Source organism: Odocoileus virginianus, chromosome 7 (genome assembly GCF_023699985.2).
Source record: "Odocoileus virginianus isolate 20LAN1187 ecotype Illinois chromosome 7, Ovbor_1.2, whole genome shotgun sequence".
NCBI classification, from domain to species: domain Eukaryota; kingdom Metazoa; phylum Chordata; class Mammalia; order Artiodactyla; family Cervidae; genus Odocoileus; species Odocoileus virginianus.
The window spans coordinates 32,844,244-32,865,544 of NC_069680.1; the positions used below are offsets into that span (position 1 = coordinate 32,844,244).

At 62.0% G+C, this 21,301-nt stretch overlaps 1 protein-coding gene across 2 annotated transcripts in view; it reads left to right on the plus strand.

Annotated features, from left to right (window-relative positions):
- Positions 1–21,301, plus strand: part of INPP5A (inositol polyphosphate-5-phosphatase A) — a 158,668-nt gene that overhangs the window by 44,981 nt on the left and 92,386 nt on the right. For both annotated transcript variants that reach the window (XM_070470516.1, XM_070470517.1), the window contains exon 2: positions 10,736–10,777. In XM_070470516.1, coding sequence (XP_070326617.1) covers positions 10,736–10,777 — 42 coding nt within the window. The remainder of the gene's footprint in view (positions 1–10,735; positions 10,778–21,301) is intronic.

The following is a 21,301-nucleotide window of genomic DNA, read 5'->3' on the forward strand; positions in this document are numbered from 1 at the left end:
TCCTGGTTTGGGGGCTCTGTGTCTCGGGTTTGCCCCGTCCCCCGGTGTCCTGGTTTGGGGCCCCTGTGTCTCGGGTTTGCCCCCCGTATCCTGGTTTGGGGGCCCTGTGTCTCGGGTTTGCCCCCCGTATCCTGGTTTGGGGGCCCTGTGTCTTGGGTTTGCCCCCCCTGTATCCTGGTTTGGGGGCCCTGTGTCTCGGGTTTGCCCCCCGTGTCCAGATTTGGGGGCCCTGTGTCTCGGGTTTGCCTCCCCTGTATCCTGGTTTGGGGGCCCTGTGTCTCGGGTTTGCCCCCCGTATCCTGGTTTGGGGGCCCTGTGTCTCGGGTTTGCCCCGCCCCCCCATATCCTGGTTTGGGGGCCCTGTGTCTCGGGTTTGCCCCCCCGTATCCTGGTTTGGGGGCCCCTGTGTCTCGGGTTTGCCCCCCATGTCCTGGTGTGGGGGCCCTGTGTCTCGGGTTTGCCCCCCATGTCCTGGTGTGGGGGCCCTGTGTCTCGGGTTTGCCCCCCGTGTCCTGGTTTGGGGGCCCTGTGTCTTGGGTTTGCCCCCCGTGTCCTGGTGTGGGGGCCCTGTGTCTCGGGTTTGCCCCGCCCCCCGGTGTCCTGGTTTGGGGGCCCTGTGTCTTGGGTTTGCCCCCCATGTCCTGGTGTGGGGGCCCTGTGTCTCGGGTTTGCCCCCCATGTCCTGGTGTGGGGGCCCTGTGTCTCGGGTTTGCCCCGCCCCCCGGTGTCCTGGTTTGGGGGCCCTGTGTCTCGGGTTTGCCCCGCCCCCCGGTGTCCTGGTTTGGGGGCCCTGTGTCTTGGGTTTGCCCCCCGTGTCCTGGTTTGGGGGCCCTGTGTCTCGGGTTTGCCCCGCCCCCCGGTGTCCTGGTTTGGGGGCCCTGTGTCTCGGGTTTGCCCCCCGTGTCCTGGTTTGGGGGCCCTGTGTCTCGGGTTTGCCCCGCCCCCCGTGTCCTGGTGTGGGGGCCGTGTGTCTCTGGTTTGCCCCACCCCCCGGTGTCCTAGTTTGGGGGCCCTGTGTCTCGGGTTTGCCCCCCCTGTATCCTGGTTTGGGGGCCCCTGTGTCTCGGGTTTGCCCCGCCCCCCGGTGTCCTGGTTTGGGGGCTCTGTGTCTCAGGTTTGGCCCCCCGTGTCCTGGTTTGGGGGCTCTGTGTCTCGGGTTTGCCCCGTCCCCCGGTGTCCTGGTTTGGGGCCCCTGTGTCTCGGATTTGCCCCCAGTGTCCTGGTTTGGGCGCCCTGTGTCTCGGGTTTGCCCCCCCGTATCCTGGTTTGGGGGCCCCTGTGTCTCGGGTTTGCCCCCCCATATCCTGGTTTGGGGGCCCCTTTGTCTCGGGTTTGCCCCGCCCCCCGGTGTCCTGGTTTGGGGGCCCTGTGTCTTGGGTTTGCCCCCCGTGTCCTGGTTTGGGGGCCCTGTGTCTCGGGTTTGCCCCGCCCCCCGGTGTCCTGGTTTGGGGGCCCTGTGTCTCGGGTTTGCCCCACGTGTCCTGGTTTGGGGGCCCTGTGTCTCGGGTTTGCCCCCCGTGTCCTGGTTTGGGGGCCCTGTGTCTCGGGTTTGCCCCCCGTGTCCTGGTTTGGGGGCCCTGTGTCTCGGGTTTGCCCCCCGTGTCCTGGTGTGGGGGCCCTGTGTCTCGGGTTTGCCCCGCCCCCCCGTATCCTGGTTTGGGGGCCCTGTGTCTCGGGTTTGCCCCCCGTGTCCTGGTTTGGGGGCCCTGTGTCTCGGGTTTGCCCCCCGTATCCTGGTTTGGGGGCCCTGTGTCTCGGGTTTGCCCCCCGTGTCCTGGTTTGGGGGCCCTGTGTCTTGGGTTTGCCCCCCGTGTCCTGGTGTGGGGGCCCTGTGTCTCGGGTTTGCCCCGCCCCCCGGTGTCCTGGTTTGGGGGCCCTGTGTCTTGGGTTTGCCCCCCGTGTCCTGGTTTGGGGGCTCTGTGTCTCGGGTTTGCCCCGCCCCCCAGTGTCCTGGTTTGGGGGCCCTGTGTCTTGGGTTTGCCCCCCGTGTCCTGGTTTGGGGGCCCTGTGTCTCGGGTTTGCCCCGCCCCCCGGTGTCCTGGTTTGGGGGCCCTGTGTCTCGGGTTTGCCCCCCGTGTCCTGGTTTGGGGGCCCTGTGTCTCGGGTTTGCCCCGCCCCCCGTGTCCTGGTGTGGGGGCCGTGTGTCTCTGGTTTGCCCCACCCCCCGGTGTCCTAGTTTGGGGGCCCTGTGTCTCGGGTTTGCCCCGCCCCCCGGTGTCCTAGTTTGGGGGCCCTGTGTCTCGGGTTTGCCCCCCGTGTCCTGGTGTGGGGGCCCCTGTGTCTTGCCCTCTCCCGTCTGGAGTCCATGACTGTTGCCCTGGAGCCTCCTCTTGTGGGGTAAGGAGGGGCAAGGTGACCTGCAGTCTGTGATGACTTCTCTCTCTGCTGGGGGCCTCTGCCGCTGGGCTGCGACCCCCACGTGTCCAGTCTCCCCCACCCCCATCCCTGGAGCGAGATGGGAAGGCTGACAGGGGACACGTCCGTCCACAGGAGGCGGAGCCCCGGCCAAGCCCTTCCTCTGCCACGTTTCTCGTTAACTTCTTGGTCCCTGTAGAGATAATCATTTGTTTTTCTTCATTTTGTTGGTCAGTTGCATTAGAGGCTTTCGTCATGTGGAACCGTCCCTCCTTCATGGTTTATTGCGTAGTTCTGACTGTGGGTTTTCTACCTGCTGCTGCATATTCTGTAACGTGGGGCGTTTGCACTGCTCTGTGAGACTGGCTTGAAGGTCCCCCTCGTTTGTATGCTGTCTTTCTCTCCTTTCTCTGTCAGTCAATATTATGTTTTTTTCATGATAGACCTCAAAGTTTTTCTTCCTTTTCTGTTATCTGGAGCTGTACTGTCTAGTAATGGCTAATTACATGTGACTCATATTGATTTAATCAAAATTAAATAAAAATTTAAATTCAGTTATTGCATCACAGTAGCCCATTTCAAGTGGAAATTCAGCTGGTACAAATAGAGAACGTTCTTATCATCGCTCAGCGATTGGACAACACTGGTCTTGAGTCAGAGAAGTTTCCTGTGTTGATGGAAACGTTCTGAAATCTGCTCCGTCCAGGCCAGTGGTCACTGGCCAAAGGTGGCTTTGAGCAGGTGTGGCTTTGTATTTGTGTTGCTGTCTGTGGTTTGTGTGTGGTGTGGTGTCTGTGTGTGTTTGTGGTGTCATGTGTGGGGTGTGTGTCCATGTTTGTGGTGTGGTGTATGAGTTGTTGATTTTCTGACTTATTTTTGTGCAGTAATAAGCAGATGAGCACAATACTTTTCAAATAACCTGTAAATACTTTTCCTTGTTTGTTATTTGCCTTTTTTTTTTTTTATTGTTTATAGGGAATAGCAGTTGTTTCAAATGTTGCCAAAGTATTCTGAGAGCTTTCATTATTTTTCTCTCCCTCAAGCTTTTAAAACTAAGAGTTAAAGATATGAAAGTAATGTAATTATGAGCATTAAAATGAAGAAAAGAAAAGAAAAAGAGAAAGAAATACAACTACTCACAGTGTTGGTGCTCTTTGCTCAGTCTTTTTTTATTGCCCTGCTGCAGAGTTTAAAGCGGTAGCTGGCCAGAGCACGCCCACGTGCTTCCTGCCCACGCCCACGCCCACGCCCACCTTCCACTCGGCCCCTCGTTCCTCGCGGACCACGTGGACTGTCCAGCTTTAATGTGGCCCGGGGGAAGGGTGTGGTGCGCGTGGGCGGCCAGGCCTGCAGGGGCTTCTCAGCAGGTGGGTGTGCTGGGTGCTGGTCTGGTCCTTGCTGTGGGGCTTGTAGGTGGACGTGAATTACTGTGTGCTCCTTCCATTTCCATTAAGGTATAAACTGCTTCCGTGTTAGTGTGTGCTCATCAGATGTTGTGTATTTTTTAAAATAAAACACACCTCATCCTTTTAGCCTTTTGTAATGGCATTCCATCCCGTTTGCGGTGTTGTGTGAGCAGCACCAGGTTTATCAGTTCAGTTCAGTTGCTCAGTCGTGTCCGACTCTTTGCGACCCATGCACTGCAGCACGCCAGGCCTCCCTGTCCATCACCAACTCCCGGAGCTCACTCAAACCCATGTCCATCGAGTGATGCCATCCAACCATCTCATCCTCTGTCGTCCCCTTCTCCTGCCTTCAGTCTTTCCCAGCATGTTTATACTCAAGACTTATTTACCATTTCAGGAATTTCTTTCTGTTGCCGCCTCTTTCCTTTCTGTAGACGGCCCACGTGACTTTATCAGTGAACTCTCTGGTATTCTTAACTGTAACTCTTATAAATAATGCCATTGTGAACTTGTTTGTGTGCAGAGCATTTTTGTTGTTTAGGATTACTTTATTCTAGGATTGACGTCCAGAAATAGAATTTCACATTTGGGAAGAATGAGTACTTTTAACGTTTCCCAGCGTGTTTTGACAGTCTCTGCAGACAGGGTGCATGAAAGCTCAAGGTGGCCTGTGCTTTCTCTGAGCTCACAGAGCTGGCCTGGCCCACGCTTTGGGCTGAGATGAGAATATTTCTTTAAGAACTAATGTGTGTGTTTATCTTTTATTCTAACTTTAGTGGTTTTAAAAATAAGTCTGCATTAGCTAAATATGGGCTGCAAATATGAGGAGGCCTCCAGGCCTGGCCAGGAGCGGCTCCGGGGGCAGAGGCAAAGGATAGATGGATGGAGGAGCTGGGGAGGGCCGGGGGGTGCAGGCGTGTGTGAGGAGAGCATGCGTGTGTCAGCATATGTGAATGTCTATGGGTGTGAGCATGTGTGTCTGCATGTGCACAGTTGTGAGCTTGTGAGTGTGTGTGTGTGTGTGTGTGTGTGTGTCGACATGTGCACATGGGAGTGTGTGAGCAGGTGTACCATCATGGGAGTGTGTTAGCCTGTGAGTATCTGTGTGTCTACATGCGTGTGTCCACACGTGCACGTGTGTTTGCATGTGTGTGCCTGCGTGCCCATGTGTCTGTGAGCATGTGTGTGCATGTGCACATGCGTGTGGGAGCATGTGAGCGTGTGTCTTTGTGTGTATGTCTGCCCACATGTGCACATGTGTACGTGTGTGAGCATGTGTATGTATCTCTGTGTGTCTCTGCATGTGCACGTGTGTGAGCATGTGAGTGTATTTTTGTGTGTGTGCATGTGAGTGTGAGTAGGTGTATGTGTGAGCATGTGTGTGTATCTGTGTGTGTCTGCATGAGTGTGTGTGAGCATGTGTGTATGTATCTTTGTGTGTGTGTCTGCCCACAGGTGCACATGTGTGTATGAGTATGAGCATGCGTATGTATCTGTGTGTGCCCACATGTGCACATGTGTCTGCGTGTGAGAGCAGGTGTGTGAGTAGCATGTGTGTGAGTGTGAGCATGTGTGTATCTGTGTGTGTCTGCATGTGTGTCCCCACAGGTGCACATGTGAGTTTGTGAGCCGTGTGTCCTCATGTGAACATGTGTGTGGGCATGTGTGTATCTCTGTGTGTCCGCGTCTGTGTGTGTCCGTATGTGCATGTGTGAGTGTGTGAGCATGTGCGTGTGTCTGTGTGAGAGTGCCTGCGTGAGTGTGTGTGTGAGCATGTGTGTGAGTGTGAGAGCAGGGTGGGCAGAGGCGCCCGAGGTATGGTGGCCTGGGGTCATGGTGCTGCCCCCTCAGCACTCAGGGTTCAGGCTGGGGGCTCCGGAGTTGGGTGAGGCCGTGAGGAGTGGACTTGTGAAAGGAAAGCGACATCCCCGTGTGGAGGTCAGGGGTGAGCGGACAACCCACAGGGACCCGGAGGGGCTGAGAGGCCAGCAGTCAGCTGGGCGGTCAGATGCTGGCCAGGAAGAGTGCCCGGGTCGGGTCAGCGAGTGGGTCAGCGTGGCCCTGATGAGCAGGTGGACTGGGTTCTGTGGATGCTCTAGTCCCCAGTCAGTGGATTTCTTCTGTTTCAGAGTAATTTTGGTCCCCCTGTTGTCTGTTTAGAGCTGCCCTTTAATTATCCTACAGCCTCTGGAGGCCTCTCTAAACATAAACACGGGTGTATCTTTGTTTAAAGCACTTTCATCAGGACTGTTGGGTTAATGGTTTCGGGGAACCCACAACCGCCTGGGCTGAGAGTCATACTGGTTTCATACTGGAGATCTAAGCAAGCTGGTGACCCGGAGTCTGCCTAGAGGAGAGTCAGGTGCTGCCGCCCCTTCCCGACGTGGCCGCCCTGCAGAGCATCCCTGTGCTGCTCTTAGGCCGTTGACTTGGCTGAACCACCCCCAGGCCTTGGGCCCGACCTCGCACGAGGGTTCTGCTCCGTTTCACAGGCCGCAGCAGGGTGCCCAGATGACTTACAAGCTGCTTGGGGCCGAGGGCCCCCGGAGCAGGTGGGCTTCTACGTGAGCCACTGTGGAGCACGCTCTGGTCAGTGTGGCCAGGGCCTTCTGGGCAGTGGCAGAGTGGGCACCCCCTTACAGGAGGCCGCACGCCACTTACAGGAGGCTGTGCACCCACTTACAGGCGCCCACTTACAGGAGGCCACGCGCCACTTACAGGAGGCTGCGCACCCACTTACAGGCGCCCACTTACAGGAGGCCACGCGCCCACTTTATAGGAGGCCGCGCGCCCACTTACAGGAGGCCGCGCGCCACTTACAGGATGCCGCGCGCCCACTTACAGGCGCCCACTTACAGGAGGCCGCGCGCCCACTTTACAGGAGGCCGCGCGCCCACTTACAGGCGCCCACTTACAGGAGGCCGCGCGCCCACTTTACAGGAGGCCGCGCGCCCACTTACAGGAGGCCGCGCGCCCACTTACAGGAGGCCGCGCGCCACTTACAGGCGCCCACTTACAGGAGGCCGCGCGCCCACTTTACAGGCGCCCACTTACAGGAGGCTGCACGCCCACTTTACAGGAGGCCGCGCGCCACTTACAGGAGGCCGTGCACCCACTTACAGGCGCCCACTTACAGGAGGCCGTGCACCCACTTACAGGCGCCCACTTACAGGAGGCCGTGCGCCCACTTTACAGGAGGCCGCGCGCCACTTACAGGCGCCCACTTACAGGAGGCCGCGCGCCCACTTTACAGGCGCCCACTTACAGGAGGCCGCGCGCCCACTTTACAGGCGCCCACTTACAGGAGGCTGCACGCCCACTTTACAGGAGGCCGCGCGCCACTTACAGGAGGCCGCGCGCCCACTTTACAGGAGGCCGCGCGCCCACTTACAGGAGGCCGCGCGCCACTTACAGGAGGCCGCGCGCCCACTTACAGGAGGCCGCGCGCCCACTTACAGGAGGCCGCGCGCCCACTTACAGGCGCCCACTTACAGGAGGCCGCGCGCCCACTTTACAGGCGCCCACTTACAGGAGGCTGCACGCCCACTTTACAGGAGGCCGCGCGCCACTTACAGGAGGCCGCGCACCCACTTACAGGCGCCCACTTACAGGAGGCCGTGCGCCCACTTACAGGCGCCCACTTACAGGAGGCCGCGCGCCCACTTTACAGGAGGCCGCGCGCCACTTACAGGCGCCCACTTACAGGAGGCCGCGCGCCCACTTTACAGGCGCCCACTTACAGGAGGCTGCACGCCCACTTTACAGGAGGCCGCGCGCCACTTACAGGAGGCCGCGCGCCACTTACAGGAGGCCGCGCACCCACTTTACAGGATGCCGTGCGCCCACTTGGAGGCCATGCGCCCACTTACAGGAGGCTGTGCAGGTCTGTGACGGGAGGTCGGGCCATGAGCCGTGCTCTCCGTCCCCACAGGGCCAAGTCCAGGTGGTGGTATGTGCACACACGCACGTGTGCGCACGCACTAATGTGTCTGCATGTGTAGGTGTGTGCACTCGTGGGCACGCATGTGCACATGTATGTGTGTACTCACGTGTGCACATGTGGGTGTGTGTGCGTGCAGGTGCGTGGGTGTGTGTGCGTACAGGTGCGTGCACGTGTGGGAGTGTATGTGCTCTCGGTATGCATGTGTCGTGTGTGTACACATGTGTGTGCATGGCCGTGGAGGACCTGGCCCAGGTTCTGAGTGCCTGGTAGGGATGGTAGGAGCGGAGGCCTGAGAACCAGGTGGTGGCGCTGGGGACCGAGCCCAGGCCACGCGGAGGAATCTGTTGTCTCAGCCCCGGGGCCTGTGCATGTGGTTTCCATTACAGGGGACATGGCAGGTCTCTGTCACTGTGTTGATTCCAGTCAGCGCCGCCCAGAATCACGCAGGGCAGCCTGCTTCGTCCACATGCCCATGTTCCCCTAGGGACCCACTGGGCAAGTGCCCGGCCTGCGGCCAGTGTCCAGCCTGTCTCGGGAGAGGGAGGCCCTTCGGCCCTAGCGCTTCACTCAGCCCTTCCTCGGGCAGGACACGTGGTTCAAACGCGGGGGCGTCGCGCCTGCTGTCGGGGGCCCGACTGCCCTGCTCTGTGCCCCCAGGTCTCCTCCGGCTCCAGGCTCATGCCTCTGTGTAGCAGCTGGGGCGACTCCTGGACGCCTCCTGGAGGGAGTGAGCCCCGGGGGCCCGAGGTGGGAAGCTCAGGTTCAGGAAGGGGCTGGTCCCTGCCCTTGGAGACTCCGCGGGCCCAGCTGAGCAGCCACGCGGGTTGGGTCCTGGGCCGGGGACAGGATGGAGGGTCCCGGTCCTGCCTGTCGTGTGGGTCAGTTGGGAATGTGGTGAGGGGCCTGCAGCGGCAGCAGTTCAGCTGGTCCTAAGGCCTCCCGCCTCCTACTGAGGGCCGCTTCTTGCGGGGTTTTTGGGAGGGTGTCAGGGACATGTGTGTGTCGGGCGGGGCCACAGGGTAGAGTGCAGGGTTAGGGGTCTCACGTTAGGCCGTGCCCCCGGACGCCAGGACTCTGGACCAAATCTCTTCTTCCTCTGTCTCCAGGCTGAGCCCACGGGCGCTGGTGTGGAAAGGTTGCTGAAATGCTGGTGGGGCCCGCTGCACCCCCAGACCAGCCCCTCTGTCCTCAGTCGGAACTGGAGGTGGAACTGGGGGCCTTGCAGTGAAAGTCCTCTTACTTGGATCGCCTCGGGGCCCGAGGCCCACTGACCGTGGCCCCCCCGTGCCGGCCGCGGTGTGGGGTGTGCTGCGTCCCCGGCTCAGGTGGGGGTCAGCGGGGTCTGTGGGAGAGGGGCGCACACTTCAGTGCTGTTCCTGCTCTCAAAGTGGAGCTGCCCTCCCTGTGGTCAGCACAGATCGGCTCCAGCCCTCGGATACCGGGGCCGGCATCGGTCTACCCTGTCTGTGGACCTGCCGGTTCTGGGTGCTGGATAAGCTGGAGTCTGGCCGCTTCCATGGAGCGCGGTGTTTCTGAGGCCTGTCTGTGTGTGGCCCATGTCAGTGGCTCCTGTGGTGTGGTGTGTGACCACAAGTTTTACTTCCGTCCATGAGCTGCTAGGTCTCTGGGTGGTTCCTGCCTTTCGGCTCCTGGTCAGCTGCTGCAAGCGCTCGTGGCCCTGTCTCTGTGGATGAGTGTCCGTGTCTCATGGGCACATCGCCGGGCCGCATGGCAAGTCCACGCTGCTTCCCATGGCGCCTGCACCCCCAACCGTGTCTGGGGGTCGGCTTCTGCACAGACTCCCCGCACTCGCTGTTCTCTGTGTCAGCCTCCCGAGGACGTAGGGTGCACTCTCCCTGACTCGGGCGTGCGACGCCCTGAAGCCCAGTGATTGACGTTCAGCCTCCGCTGGGGCTGCTCCGGCCGCCGGTCTCCTGCTGCCATCTCTTTGCTCGCCTGTGAGGGCGCTCAAGGGGGCAGGGCGTGCCCCTTCGCTGCTCAGACGTGGGGCTGGGGGCCTGGCTCTCGAACCTGGCCTTGGGGACCGGAAGCCCCCACACCTGGCTGGGACGTGGGCCACCGTCTTGTCCGGCAGGTGCCTGGGACGTGCTCTGCCCCCTGCTCTGCGGTCTATGAGACTCTGGGTCTGCAGCCGTTTTTTCTCTTTGTTCATTAGTTTGCCCACAGTCCAGTCTTCCTGCTTTTCGAGACACGTGGAAACCTCCGCCGGCGGCAGCCCCTGCCATGACGCTGCTGCTGCCGTGTTGGGCCCGGCGGTCGTCAGCCCGGCCCCTGGCTCCACCCGCAGCCTGGGTGCCCAGAGCCCCACTTGGATCTGGGGTGTGTGTCCGAGGGGTGCTGGGTTGTCTGTGCTGAGCTGTGGCAGGTGACCGGCGCTGTCAGGTTTGGCTTCTTCCCGTTGCTAAGTGTGGCCCAGCGGCGCTGGCTACTGGCGCTGGTGTCACCAGCTCCCGGGGGCTGCTCAGCTCCCAGTCTGAAGCTCTGCACTGCCTGATGAGGGTCCCCGTGTGTCTCCCGTCCCCATCTCAGCACCTGGATCGTGCTGGCTTGGGTGGGCCACGTGCCCTGCTCGGCTGGCTGGCCTGGGGGTCCAGGAGCCCGGCAGGATGTGTGGGAAGAGGCACACCCCCATTTTCTCGGGGACCCTGTGCTAGCTCTCCCCCAGGGCCCGCAGGCCCGAAGCCAACCCTTGGGGCCACACAGCTCTTTGCCCAATCTCAGGCCAGTCCTGGGACCCCAGCCGCTGGGTCCTGCCCAACGCCCTGGCCTGGGACACCCCCTTGCTGAGGACCGAGCAGGCCTGGGGTCGGCTGTGGGTCCAGACTCCAGTGCCCGCCCCTCACCCCACTGAGCGGCAGACCAGGCCCCAGAGCGAGAGGGGGCCCCCAACCCCTGCGTCGTGCCCCAGGCTGCAGTGAGCACGCAGACGGGCCGTCACGGTCGCCTCTGCTCACGGCTGCCAGACTGTGTCACGGGTCTGACTGTCTTCTTTTTTCTCTTTAATTTACAGCCAGAAAACCTCCAGAAGAACTGGCTTCGGGAGTTTTATCAGGTAAGAGCCGGTCGGCAACCGGCCCACGTGAGGGAGCAGTTCAGGCTGCTGGAGGCCCGGGTTCGTCCTGCGGCCCTGCTGTCCTCGGGGGGTGGGGGGGTCCCCCCGGCATGGGGAGGGAGGAGAGGGACCCCACTGGGGGGGGAGGGGGAGGGGGAACCCCACTGGGGGAGGGGGGTGCCTCCCATTTCCTGGTTCCTCCTCGGAGGCCCCTCCCTTCTCAGATGCCCCCCTGGCTGGGGCTCTGCTTGTCAGCGGGGACCTTCACGAGGACCTGGGTGCAGGATGGAGGCAGTGAAGCCTGTGTGTGCCCCCAGGTCTGGGCAGGATGCATGGTGGTGACGGGGGCTGGACTCTGGCCAGAGGCTCCAGGCAAGGCCTGTCAGGCGAGCTGCCCCTTCCCGGCCCCCCGTGGGGCCCCGCGTCTGTGCTCAGCTCTCTCCTGGATGTCGGGGTCAGCTCTGCAGGGTCAAGAGAGGGCTCTGCTCCTGGAGCCTGTGGTCCCGGGTGGGTGGCGCGCATGGGACCCCTGGCGGGGCGTCTGAGAGGCCGCTGGCAACTGGTGGGTGAGCGGTGTCCGGCTCGGCCAGGGCTGCCCAGTGACTGGCCCCTGGAAGCTGGCGTGGCCACAGACCAGGGAGCCGGGTGGGGACCGCATGGCCGACGGCGTGGGGCGCTTCTGCGACGGGTCTGTGGGGTGGGCGTGGCTGCTTTCAGGGCAGGAAGAGGTGTGGGAGTTGGGTGGCCCCAGGCCACTGAGGCCCTGGGGCTGGGAGCTGGCCCCACGGCGGATCCGCTCGGGGGCCGTCTGTGTCCGGCTGTCCCCCGACTCCTGCCATCCATGCTGGCACTGGAGACAGCTGCTTGTCCAGTCTGCTGGTGTGGGCGGTCCACATCCCCCAGATGCTCCAGCCACTGGCGAGGGACTGGGCTGGGTAGCAGGGCCTCTCTGGAATCTAGAGGCCTGGGGTCGGCAGGAAGGGCCTGGGCCGTCGGAGGGTTGGTGGTCTCAGCCAAGGGGGACGGGTTCCCACCCAAGGCCCAGGAGGGTGGGGGGCGCGAGGTGCCAGGGGAGTGTCTGGTGGGGCATGGGCCTGGTTCCCATCACGGGGGGTTCCGAGCCCGTCCTTCCCCGATTTTACCCGCCCAGGTGGGCAGCAGCCTTAGGGCCCCCGGCCGAAGGCCAGCTGAGCTGTGGGGTCAGCTCCCGGCAGGCAGCTGGCCCAGTGGGGTGGGCGAGGCCCCTTTCCCGGAGAGGGTGACCTCCGAGGCGTGCTCAGGCCCCAGCGGCAGCCCAGCCTGCGTGTGGAATGAGAGGCCCTGGCGTGTGGAGCCCCGTCCCCGCCGTCTGCTCCCCGCTCTCCGTCGGCAGCCTGCTCCATCGGTTTCGGCCAGAACCGCTGCTCTGGGTGTCTGCTTTTCACAGCTGGCCCCGGCGGGTGTGAGACACGGCGGGAGCACGTCAGAGGTGGTGGTGGGTGGCGGGCCTGGATCCAGGTCAGAGGGGTCCTGGCGGTCATGGCCCCATGGGAGCAGGCGGGAGGGCTGTGAAGGCGTGGGCCACCGTCCCCAAGAGCCTCCGAGGGCTGCCCTCTGAGAGCCCCTGGGGCCGCCCTCCAAGAGGGTCCCCGGGGGCTGCCGTCTGTGGGAGCCCCTGGGGCCGCCCTCCAAGAGGGTCCCCAGGGGCCGCCATCCCCAAGAGCCCCCTGGGGCCGCCCTCCAAGAGGGTCCCCAGGGGCCGCCATCCCCAAGAGCCCCCTGGGGCCGCCCTCCAAGAGGGTCCCCGGGGGCTGCCGTCTGTGGGAGCCCCTGGGGCCGCCCTCCAAGAGGGTCCCCAGGGGCCGCCATCCCCAAGAGCCCCCTGGGGCCGCCCTCCAAGAGGGTCCCCAGGGGCCGCCATCCCCAAGAGCCCCCTGGGGCCGCCCTCCAAGAGGGTCCCCGGGGGCTGCCGTCTGTGGGAGCCCCTGGGGCCGCCCTCCAAGAGGGTCCCCGGGGGCTGCCGTCTGTGGGAGCCCCTGGGGCCGCCCTCCAAGAGGGTCCCCGGGGGCTGCCGTCTGTGGGAGCCCCTGGGGCCGCCCTCCAAGAGGGTCCCCGGGGGCTGCCGTCTGTGGGAGCCCCTGGGCGCGGGAAGCAGGCTGGAGGTGTGGGCTCACCTCCAGCCCCCTTTGCCTGTGCTCTACTGACGGCCTGGAGTCGCCATTGGCTCAGGACACTCGTGGCTGCTGCTCCAGGGGGAGTTCAGAGCCAGGCAGCCCCACTCCTCCTGGCTCTGAGCCCAGGACACACAGGCCACGGGGGCGCCCCTTCCCAGCCTCCCAGCCGCACATGCAGCCCGGCAGCTGTTCCCTGAAGCGGAGCCCAGGGGCCGGGCAGGCGTTTTCCTCTAAGTCAGCGTCCAGATGCCCGCCTCCTTCCCGGAACACATGCCTCAGTCCTGGGTACCAGCGCGTGCGACGGGCGGAGAGCCCCTGGGCTGTGGGCGCAGCCTCTCTGGGAGGAAGAAGCCTCAGCAGCACAGGCCCCCTCACTTCCTGGGCTGACCCGGTCAGGGGGGTGACCCCCGCCGCCCGCGGTCCAGCAGCTGCGGGACTGGGCCGGAGCAGCCTCGCCCAGACCAAGGTGACCAGTGGTCCAGGGGAGGGGGCTGGAGGATGTCATTATTTTAATCCTGGAGTTTATATTATGCAGTTCTGATATTTCTCAAAGGAGGCTTTACCTGCTTTTACAAACAGAACTGGATAGAACCTTCATTGTCCTAGAATCCTTGGAATAATTTCTGCCATTTTTGTAAAACTTGATCCTGTGAAAACGTAGGAGCCGGAGAAAACGCGGCCCATGTTCTCGCACTCAGCTCTGAGCTGCAGTGCTCGCGTGTTCCATCCAACCGTGGTCTCCGCACCCCGGAGACTGGGCCACCCTCCAGAAGGCGCAGAGCCTGGCGTCATCCCAGCCGCCCCCCACGTGTGTCCCGGCCCTGGCCTCCTCCGGGCATCCAACTCCTGGGCCCAGCACAGCCACAGGCCTAGCGCCCGCCTCACCCTCCTCCGGGCCAGCGGCAGTCTTCCCGGGCCCTTCACGGCCCCCCGGAACCTCCCCGGGCTGCCTCACCCCCTCCGTCCTCTGAGAGCAGCGGCGCGCCCTGCAAAGGGAGCCCGGTCCTGCCACCCTTCTGCTTCCTGTCTCGGGCTGAGGGCTGGGGGTCTGCGCGGGCCTCCCTGCCTCCCTGCACTTGCTCCCTCCACCCCGCCTGCCCCCTCCTGGTCCCGGAGGTTGCTGCCGCTCGAGAGGCCCTCTCGGCGCCCTCCCAGCCTCCCGGGCTCCCTGGCCTTGTCTTGCTCTGTGGCTTCCCCTGCCTGAACGCGCATTCTGGAGCTGCAGGCTCCAGACGCCCGGCCTGGATGTCTGCGTGCCCCTGCTCGTGTGCTGCAGCCCGTCCTCATGAGGTGCCTGAGCCGGGGCCTTTGTGGGCTGAGGGGCAGCTGAGGTCCCGGGGGCCTGTGGGGTGAGGACCTCGCAGGGACAGACGAGGCTTGGGAGGTGCCCACCATGTGCAGGCGCTGCTCAGTGGGGGGAGTGGGCCGGACACGGCCTCGGGGGCCTCCATTGCTTTGGAGAGACAGTGCTGGGCCGGGGGGCCGGGCCCTGCTTGTGGGGTCCCCAGGAGGGCCCTGGAGGAGGCTGCCACCAGACCTGAGGCCTCCAGGGGTCCCCAAGCCTCGTTCTTCAGACTGAGCCAGGTTGGCGGAGTCGGCTGTAATAGGCGGTACACACGTGACCAGGCCTGTCCTGCGGCTGCGTCCAGCGCCCGGGACTGTGTGTGCGTGGGGTGGGCCCGTCCTGCGGCTGCGTCCAGCGCCCGGGACTGTGTGTGCGTGGGGTGGGCCCGTCCTGCGGCTGCGTGCAGCGCCCGGGACTGTGTGCACGTGGGGTGGGCCCGTCCTGCGGCTGCGTCCAGCACCCGGGAGTGTGTGTGCGTGGTGTGGGCCCGTCCTGCAGCTCGTCCAGCGCCCGGGACTGTGTGTGCGTGGGGTGGGCCCGTCCTGCGGCTGCGTCCAGCACCCAGGACTGTGTGTGCGTGGTATGGGCCCGTCCTGCGGCTCGTCCAGCGCCCGGGACTGTGTGTGCATGGGGAGGGCCCGTCCTGCGGCTGCGTCCAGCACCCAGGACTGTGTGTGCATGGGGCGGGTGCGTCCTGCGGCTCGTCCAGCGCCCGGGACTGTGTGTGCGTGGGGTGGGCCCGTCCTGCGGCTGCGTCCAGCACCCAGGAGTGTGTGTGCGTGGTGTGGGCCCGTACTGCAGCTCGTCCAGCGCCCGGGACTGTGTGTGAGTGGGGTGGGCCTGTCCTGCGGCTGCGTCCAGCGCCCGGGACTGTGTGTGCGTGGGGTGGGCCTGTCCTGCAGCTGCGTCCAGCACCCGGGACTGTGTGTGCGTGGGGTGGGCCCGTCCTGCGGCTGCGTCCAGCGCCCGGGACTGTGTGTGCGTGGGGTGGGCCCGTCCTGCGGCTGCGTGCAGCGCCCGGGACTGTGTGCGCGTGGGGTGGGCCCGTCCTGTGGCTGCGTCCAGCACCCAGGAGTGTGTGTGCGTGGTGTGGGCCCGTCCTGCAGCTCGTCCAGCGCCCGGGACTGTGTGTGCATGGGGCGGGCCCGTCCTGCGGCTGCGTCCAGCTCCCGGGACTGTGTGTGCATGGGGCGGGCCCGTCCTGCGGCTGCGTCCAGCACCCAAGACTGTGTGTGCGTGGGGTGGGCGCGTCCTGTGGCTGCGTCCAGCGCCCAGGACTGTGTGTACATGGGGTGGGCTCGTCCTGCGGCTGCGTCCAGCACCCAGGACTGTGTGTGTGTGGGGTGGGCCTGTCCTGCAGCTGCGTCCAGCTCCCGGGACTGTGTGTGCGGGGGGTGGGCCCGTCCTGCGGCTGCGTCCAGCGCCCGGGACTATGTGTGCGTGGGGTGGGCCCGTCCTGCGGCTGCGTCCAGCGCCCGGGACTGTGTGTGCGTGGGGTGGGCCCGTCCTGCGGCTGCGTCCAGCGCCCGGGACTGTGTGTGCGTGGGGTGGGCCCGTCCTGCGGCTGCGTCCAGCGCCCGGGACTGTGTGTGCGTGGGGTGGGCCCGTCCTGCGGCTGCGTGCAGCGCCCGGGACTGTGTGTGCGTGGGGTGGGCCCGTCCTGCGGCTGTGTCCAGCACCCGGGAGTGTGTGCGCGTGGGGTGGGCCCGTCCTGCGGCTGCGTCCAGCGCCCGGGAGTGTGTGTGCGTGGTGTGGGCCCGTCCTGTGGCTGCGTCCAGCGCCCGGGAGTGTGTGTGCGTGGTGTGGGCCCGTCCTGCGGCTGCGTCCAGCACCCGGGAGTGTGTGTGCGTGGGGTGGACCCGTCCTGCGGCTGTGTCCAGCACCCGGGAGTGTGTGCGCGTGGGGTGGGCCCGTCCTGCGGCTGCGTCCAGCGCCCGGGAGTGTGTGTGCGTGGTGTGGGCCCGTCCTGCGGCTGCGTCCAGCACCCAGGAGTGTGTGTGCGTGGGGTGGGCCTGTCCTGCGGCTGCGTCCAGCACCCAGGAGTGTGTGTACATGGGGTGCTGAGCTCTCGCTTGGATGAGAGTGAGGAACTGCGCAGAGAGATGAGGAATTCTGCCTCGAGTTTGACGTCAGAGCCTTCCGCCTGACGTCTGCGTGTCCCAGGGAGAAGGTGCTGCCCTCAGCCGGTCACAGGATCACCCGTGTGTGTTGACGGCACGCGGGGCGCTGGCTCACACACAGACATGACAAATGAGCAAGTGGTGACGACTTTTATTGAGATAACAGATACTTGTTATTTACTAACGAGAGAACCAGTAAGGTGTTAGAACCGGTTCAAAGAAGAGTCCAAAGGGGGAACACCGGCCTCTCCTGTCAGCGACACCGAGGGGAGCCCACGTCCACGGGTGCCGGACCGGCCACGCGAGCTGTGCTTCGCTGGGCGCTGGCGTCCTGCAGTCCTGAATCCTTGCGTTTCTGCTGGAGTTCAGAGTTCACGGGACTGTACAACAGCTCGGGGGTCACTAAGGTTGAGAGACCCCCAGAGGGACAGGACGCCCCTAATCTGTTATGCCCATTTGAAAGCCTTTCACAATTTTCCCTGAGAATTATTTAAAAAAATAATGTGATGAGTAATATCTGCTTCCAGCTAGCACGGAGAAAGTGAAAAGTGAAAGTCGCTCATTTGCGTCTGACTCTTTGCGACCTCTTGCGAGCCCGTGGACTGTAGCCCGCCCAGCTCCGCTGTCCATGGGCTTCTCCAGGCAAGAACACTGGAGTGGGTAGCCCCTCCCTTCTCCAGGGCATCTTCCCAACCTAGAGATCGAACCTGGGTACACGCAGAAACAGGTACCAAATTAAAACCAGAAAGCGTATGAGAAATGCTGGTTTTCAGACCTCAGGCCGTGGGCAGGGCAGGACGGTGTGGCTGTGGGATCAGAGGCCAGGCTGCACGGGCCACAGGTAAAGCCCGTGAGGATGCCCAGGCTAGCGTCCAGTGAGCTGGAATGCACCATTTTTATGTTTACACCCAATGAAAACTGAGCAGGCAGGCACAGATGCAGGACATCGGGCCCTTCTCTCAGCGGCACGGTTAGAGGCTTCCCAGCGGTATTGGCCTCGGCGCGCCTGCTTTTCACTTTATTCTGCCAATTGTTTTCTACTCTCTATTTTTTTCCTTTTTCTTGATTACTTCCCACTTAACTTGCTCTTCTATATCTAATTTCTGAAAGTAGAAGATAAGAATGATCAATTTCAGAAATTTGACACTGGGGAATGGTCACTGAAGATCCTGGGGACAATAAAAAGATAGTAAGGGAATTATCATGCACAACTATTTGCCAATAAATCTGGACACTTACATGAAAGGAAGATGATTTTGGAAAAGCAAAGGAAGCTGAGTCGAGAAGAAATAAACGAGCTCTTTATTAAAGTTTTGCTCAACACTGAAAAGTTCTGTCAAACGTCTGAGCAAGGCACACCGATGTTTCTGTTGAGCGTTTCAGGAAGGTTGAGGCACGTGACGCTGTGACACAAAGCCAGAGTCGTCTGGAAACACAGGTTGGCCTCCTGCGTGGCGTAAACGCCCGCGTTGAAGGAGCTTCAGCAAATCAAACATGTACAACTGTTTATGTGTGTAACAATGCAAGCAGTACACTCACTCACACACACGCATACGAACAGCAGCGTAACAAAAAGTTACGCGTGAGCACCAAGCCATACAAGCCTGGCTTAACATTCAAAAATTAATCAATAAGATCGCCCACGTCAACCGACTGTGAAGAAAAAACACACGATCATCTCTGCAGATGCAGGAAAAGCATTTGCTGAAATTCTGTAACCATTTCTGATGAAAGCTTCCAGCAAGCTGAGTGGAAGGAGCTCCTGTAACGAGCACTCACGCTCTGAGCCTGACGGCACAGCTCCCGGAGGACGAGATGCTTTCCTGCTGGGACCCTGGAGTGGGACGCAGGGCCTGCCTGCGTTCTGCTGGGGGTGAAGGTCCTCGCTGGAGTCTGGAGTCACCGGCCAGAGAGGAAGTAGAGTCCTACAGACTGAAGGCAGGGAGCTGGCCTGCACCTGGGCAGAAGGTGTGACGGGCAGTTCAGGAAGCCGTGAGGGATGCGCAGAACTGTGGCTGCTAACGACCGTCAGTGAACGCGGTGAGTGCGCAGCACACGGGGCGCCTTGAGGAAACCGTTTATATTAGACGTGAGCGTGGCGGGAGCACCGAGGTGAAGCAGTGGCCAACATCTGATGAGACATGTTAATGTCTGTGCTCAAGCTGGGTGTAGAAAAGGCAGAGGAGCCAGAGACCAAATTGCCAACGTCCATTGGATCATCGGAAAAGCAAGAGAGTTCCAGAAAAACAACTACTTCTGCTTTACTGACTATGCCAAAGCCTTTGACTGTGTGGATCACAACAAACTACGGAAAATTCTGAAAGAGATGGAGATACCAGACCACCTGACCTGCCTCCTGAGAAACCTGTATGCAGGTCAGGAAGCAGCAGTTAGAACTGGACATGGAACAACAGACTGGTTCCAAATAGGAAAAGGAGTGTGTCAAGGCTGCATATTGTCACCCTGCTTATTTAGCTTATATGCAGAGTACATCATGCAAAGTGCCGGGCTGGATGAATCACAAACTGGAATCAAGACTGCTGGGAGAAATATCAACAACCTCAGATTTGCCGATGACACCACTTTAATGGCAGAAAGTGAAGAAGAACAAAAGAGCCTCTTGATGAAAGTGAAAGAGGAGAGTGAAAAAGTTCACTTAAAGCTCACCATTCAGAAAACCAAGACCATGGCATCTGGTCCCATGACTTCATGGAAATAGATGGGGAGACAGTGGAAACAGTGTCAGACTTTATTTTTTAGGGGTCCAAAATCACTGCAGATGGTGACTGCAGCCATAAAATTAAAAGACGCTTACTCCTTGGAAGAAAAGCTGTGACCAACCTAGATAGCATATTAAAAAGCAGAGACATTACTTTGCTAACAAAGGTCCATCTAGCCAAGGCTATGGTTTTTCCAGTGGTCATGTATGGATGTGAGAGTTGGACTGTGAAGAAAGCTTAGCACTGAAGAATTGATGCTTTTGAACTGTGGTGTTGGAGAAGACTCTTGAGAGTCCCTTGGACTCCAAGGAGATCCAACCAGTCCATCATAAATGAGATCAGTCCTGGGTGTTCACTGGAAGGACTGATGCTGAAGCTGAAACTCCAGTACTTTGGCCACCTGATGCGAAGAGCTGACTCCTTGGAAAAGAGCCTGATGCTGGGAAAGACTGAGGGCAGCAGGAGAAGAGGCGACAGAGGATGTGATGGTTGGATGGCATCACCAACTCAATGGACATGAGTTTGAGTAGACTCCAGGAGTTGGTGATGGATAGGGAGGCCTGGCGTGCTGCAGCCATGGGGTCGCAGAGTCAGACACGACTGAGCGACTGAAGTGAGCTGAACGTCTGTGCAGCGATGAGAGCAGTCAGGAAAGTCCCAAGGAAGCAGGGAGGTGTCCCTCTCCAAGGAGGCCAGAGGTGGGTCCCCGCTGCTTTCTTTGTCAGCCTCTGAGAAGCCAGGCTCGTGCCCTAGTCTGCTGGTGTGGGGCATGGGGACAGGAAGGGTGCATTCCTGTGGGCTGGGGGCCAGGGGGCAGGGGCGCAGGCAGTGGGGCCCCTCCGTGCCCGCCGCTCTCTTGTCTCGGCTCGGCCTGAGTCTGTAACTGCCCCCAGTGCCCAGCCTCCTCCGTGTCGGGGTGCGAGGTCCTCCCTGCAGAACTGCCGAGCCTTCAGTGGGCTGCTGATGCTGCTAGTCTGGGCTGTGCCCGCGGACGGCAGCCCACCCTCACGGCGCGTGAAGAGGGCATACTTCCCAGGGGGCCACGGGGGCCCGATGACAATCCTCGTTGGCCTTGAAGAGCTGCTGGATTGCCGGGTCAGTGCAGTCACGTCTAGCGGCTCGGCCGGGCCGGGGCGGGTGTGCTGTCTGCCCCACACAGCCTGAGTTGCCCCTCTAAGTGCCTGTCACACACGAGCATCACACCCAGGTCCTCGGACTCCCCCCCCAAGCCAGATTCGCGGCTTCCTGTCTGCCTCTGATACGGAGAGAGGTGGGCCCCCCGAGGTGGATACTGGGGGGGGCGGCTCGCTCACATCCGTGGGCCCCCGAGGTGGATAGTGGGGGGGGGCTCGCTCACACCCGTGGGGCCCCCAAGGTGGATAGTGGGGGGGGCTCGCTCACACCCGTGGGGCCCCCGAGGTGGATAGTGGGGGGCTCGCTCACACCCGTGGGGCCCCCGAGGTGGATAGTGGGTGGCTCGCTCACACCCGTGGGGCCCCCGAGGTGGATACTGGGGAGGCTCGCTCACACCCATGGGGCCCCCGAGGTGGATAGTGGGGGGGCTTGCTCACACCCGTGGGGCTGCTGTGGTCAGAGGCTGCAGGGGGCACTCTCTGCAGCCTCAGCCCGTGGTCACCGTGTGTCCCCGCGCACTGGAAACCACCCTGAGGAAGCGGGCAGCTTCGAGGAGGAGGTTCTAGGCTGAGACCAGGAAGCTGTGGCCATCAGCTGGCCCCGGGGTCCGCGAGGAGAACCAGGCGGCGGGGTGCACCCTGTCGGCTCAGGACCTGCTTCCATCCTGCTTGCCCCTTGGCGGGGAAGGTGCTTCTTAAATGAAAATCAAGTCATTCTTAGAGACCTCTGATGGCCCAGGCAGCAGGCTGTGTTCAGAGCGGACCAAGCTCCGTATTTCTGCCCCTTTGAAAGGCACAGTCTCGTGTCCATCTGTCCCGATCTGGGGTAAAGCCACGGTTCGCCCCCAGACACTGCTTCAGCTTTGCGGCTGGTGGTCAGGCAGGCCTGTGGGTGCCCAGGGCCAACAGCCGAACTAGGAACCTTCCAGCCCCAAGGACTTGGAGAGGCCCTCCCGCCCACATGGGGGCTGGGAGCCGCCCTCGCTGCTCAGATGGCCAGGCCCCCTGCCTGCTGGCGGCTTGCGGAGTCTCGTTCTGTCCTTGTTGCCGGCT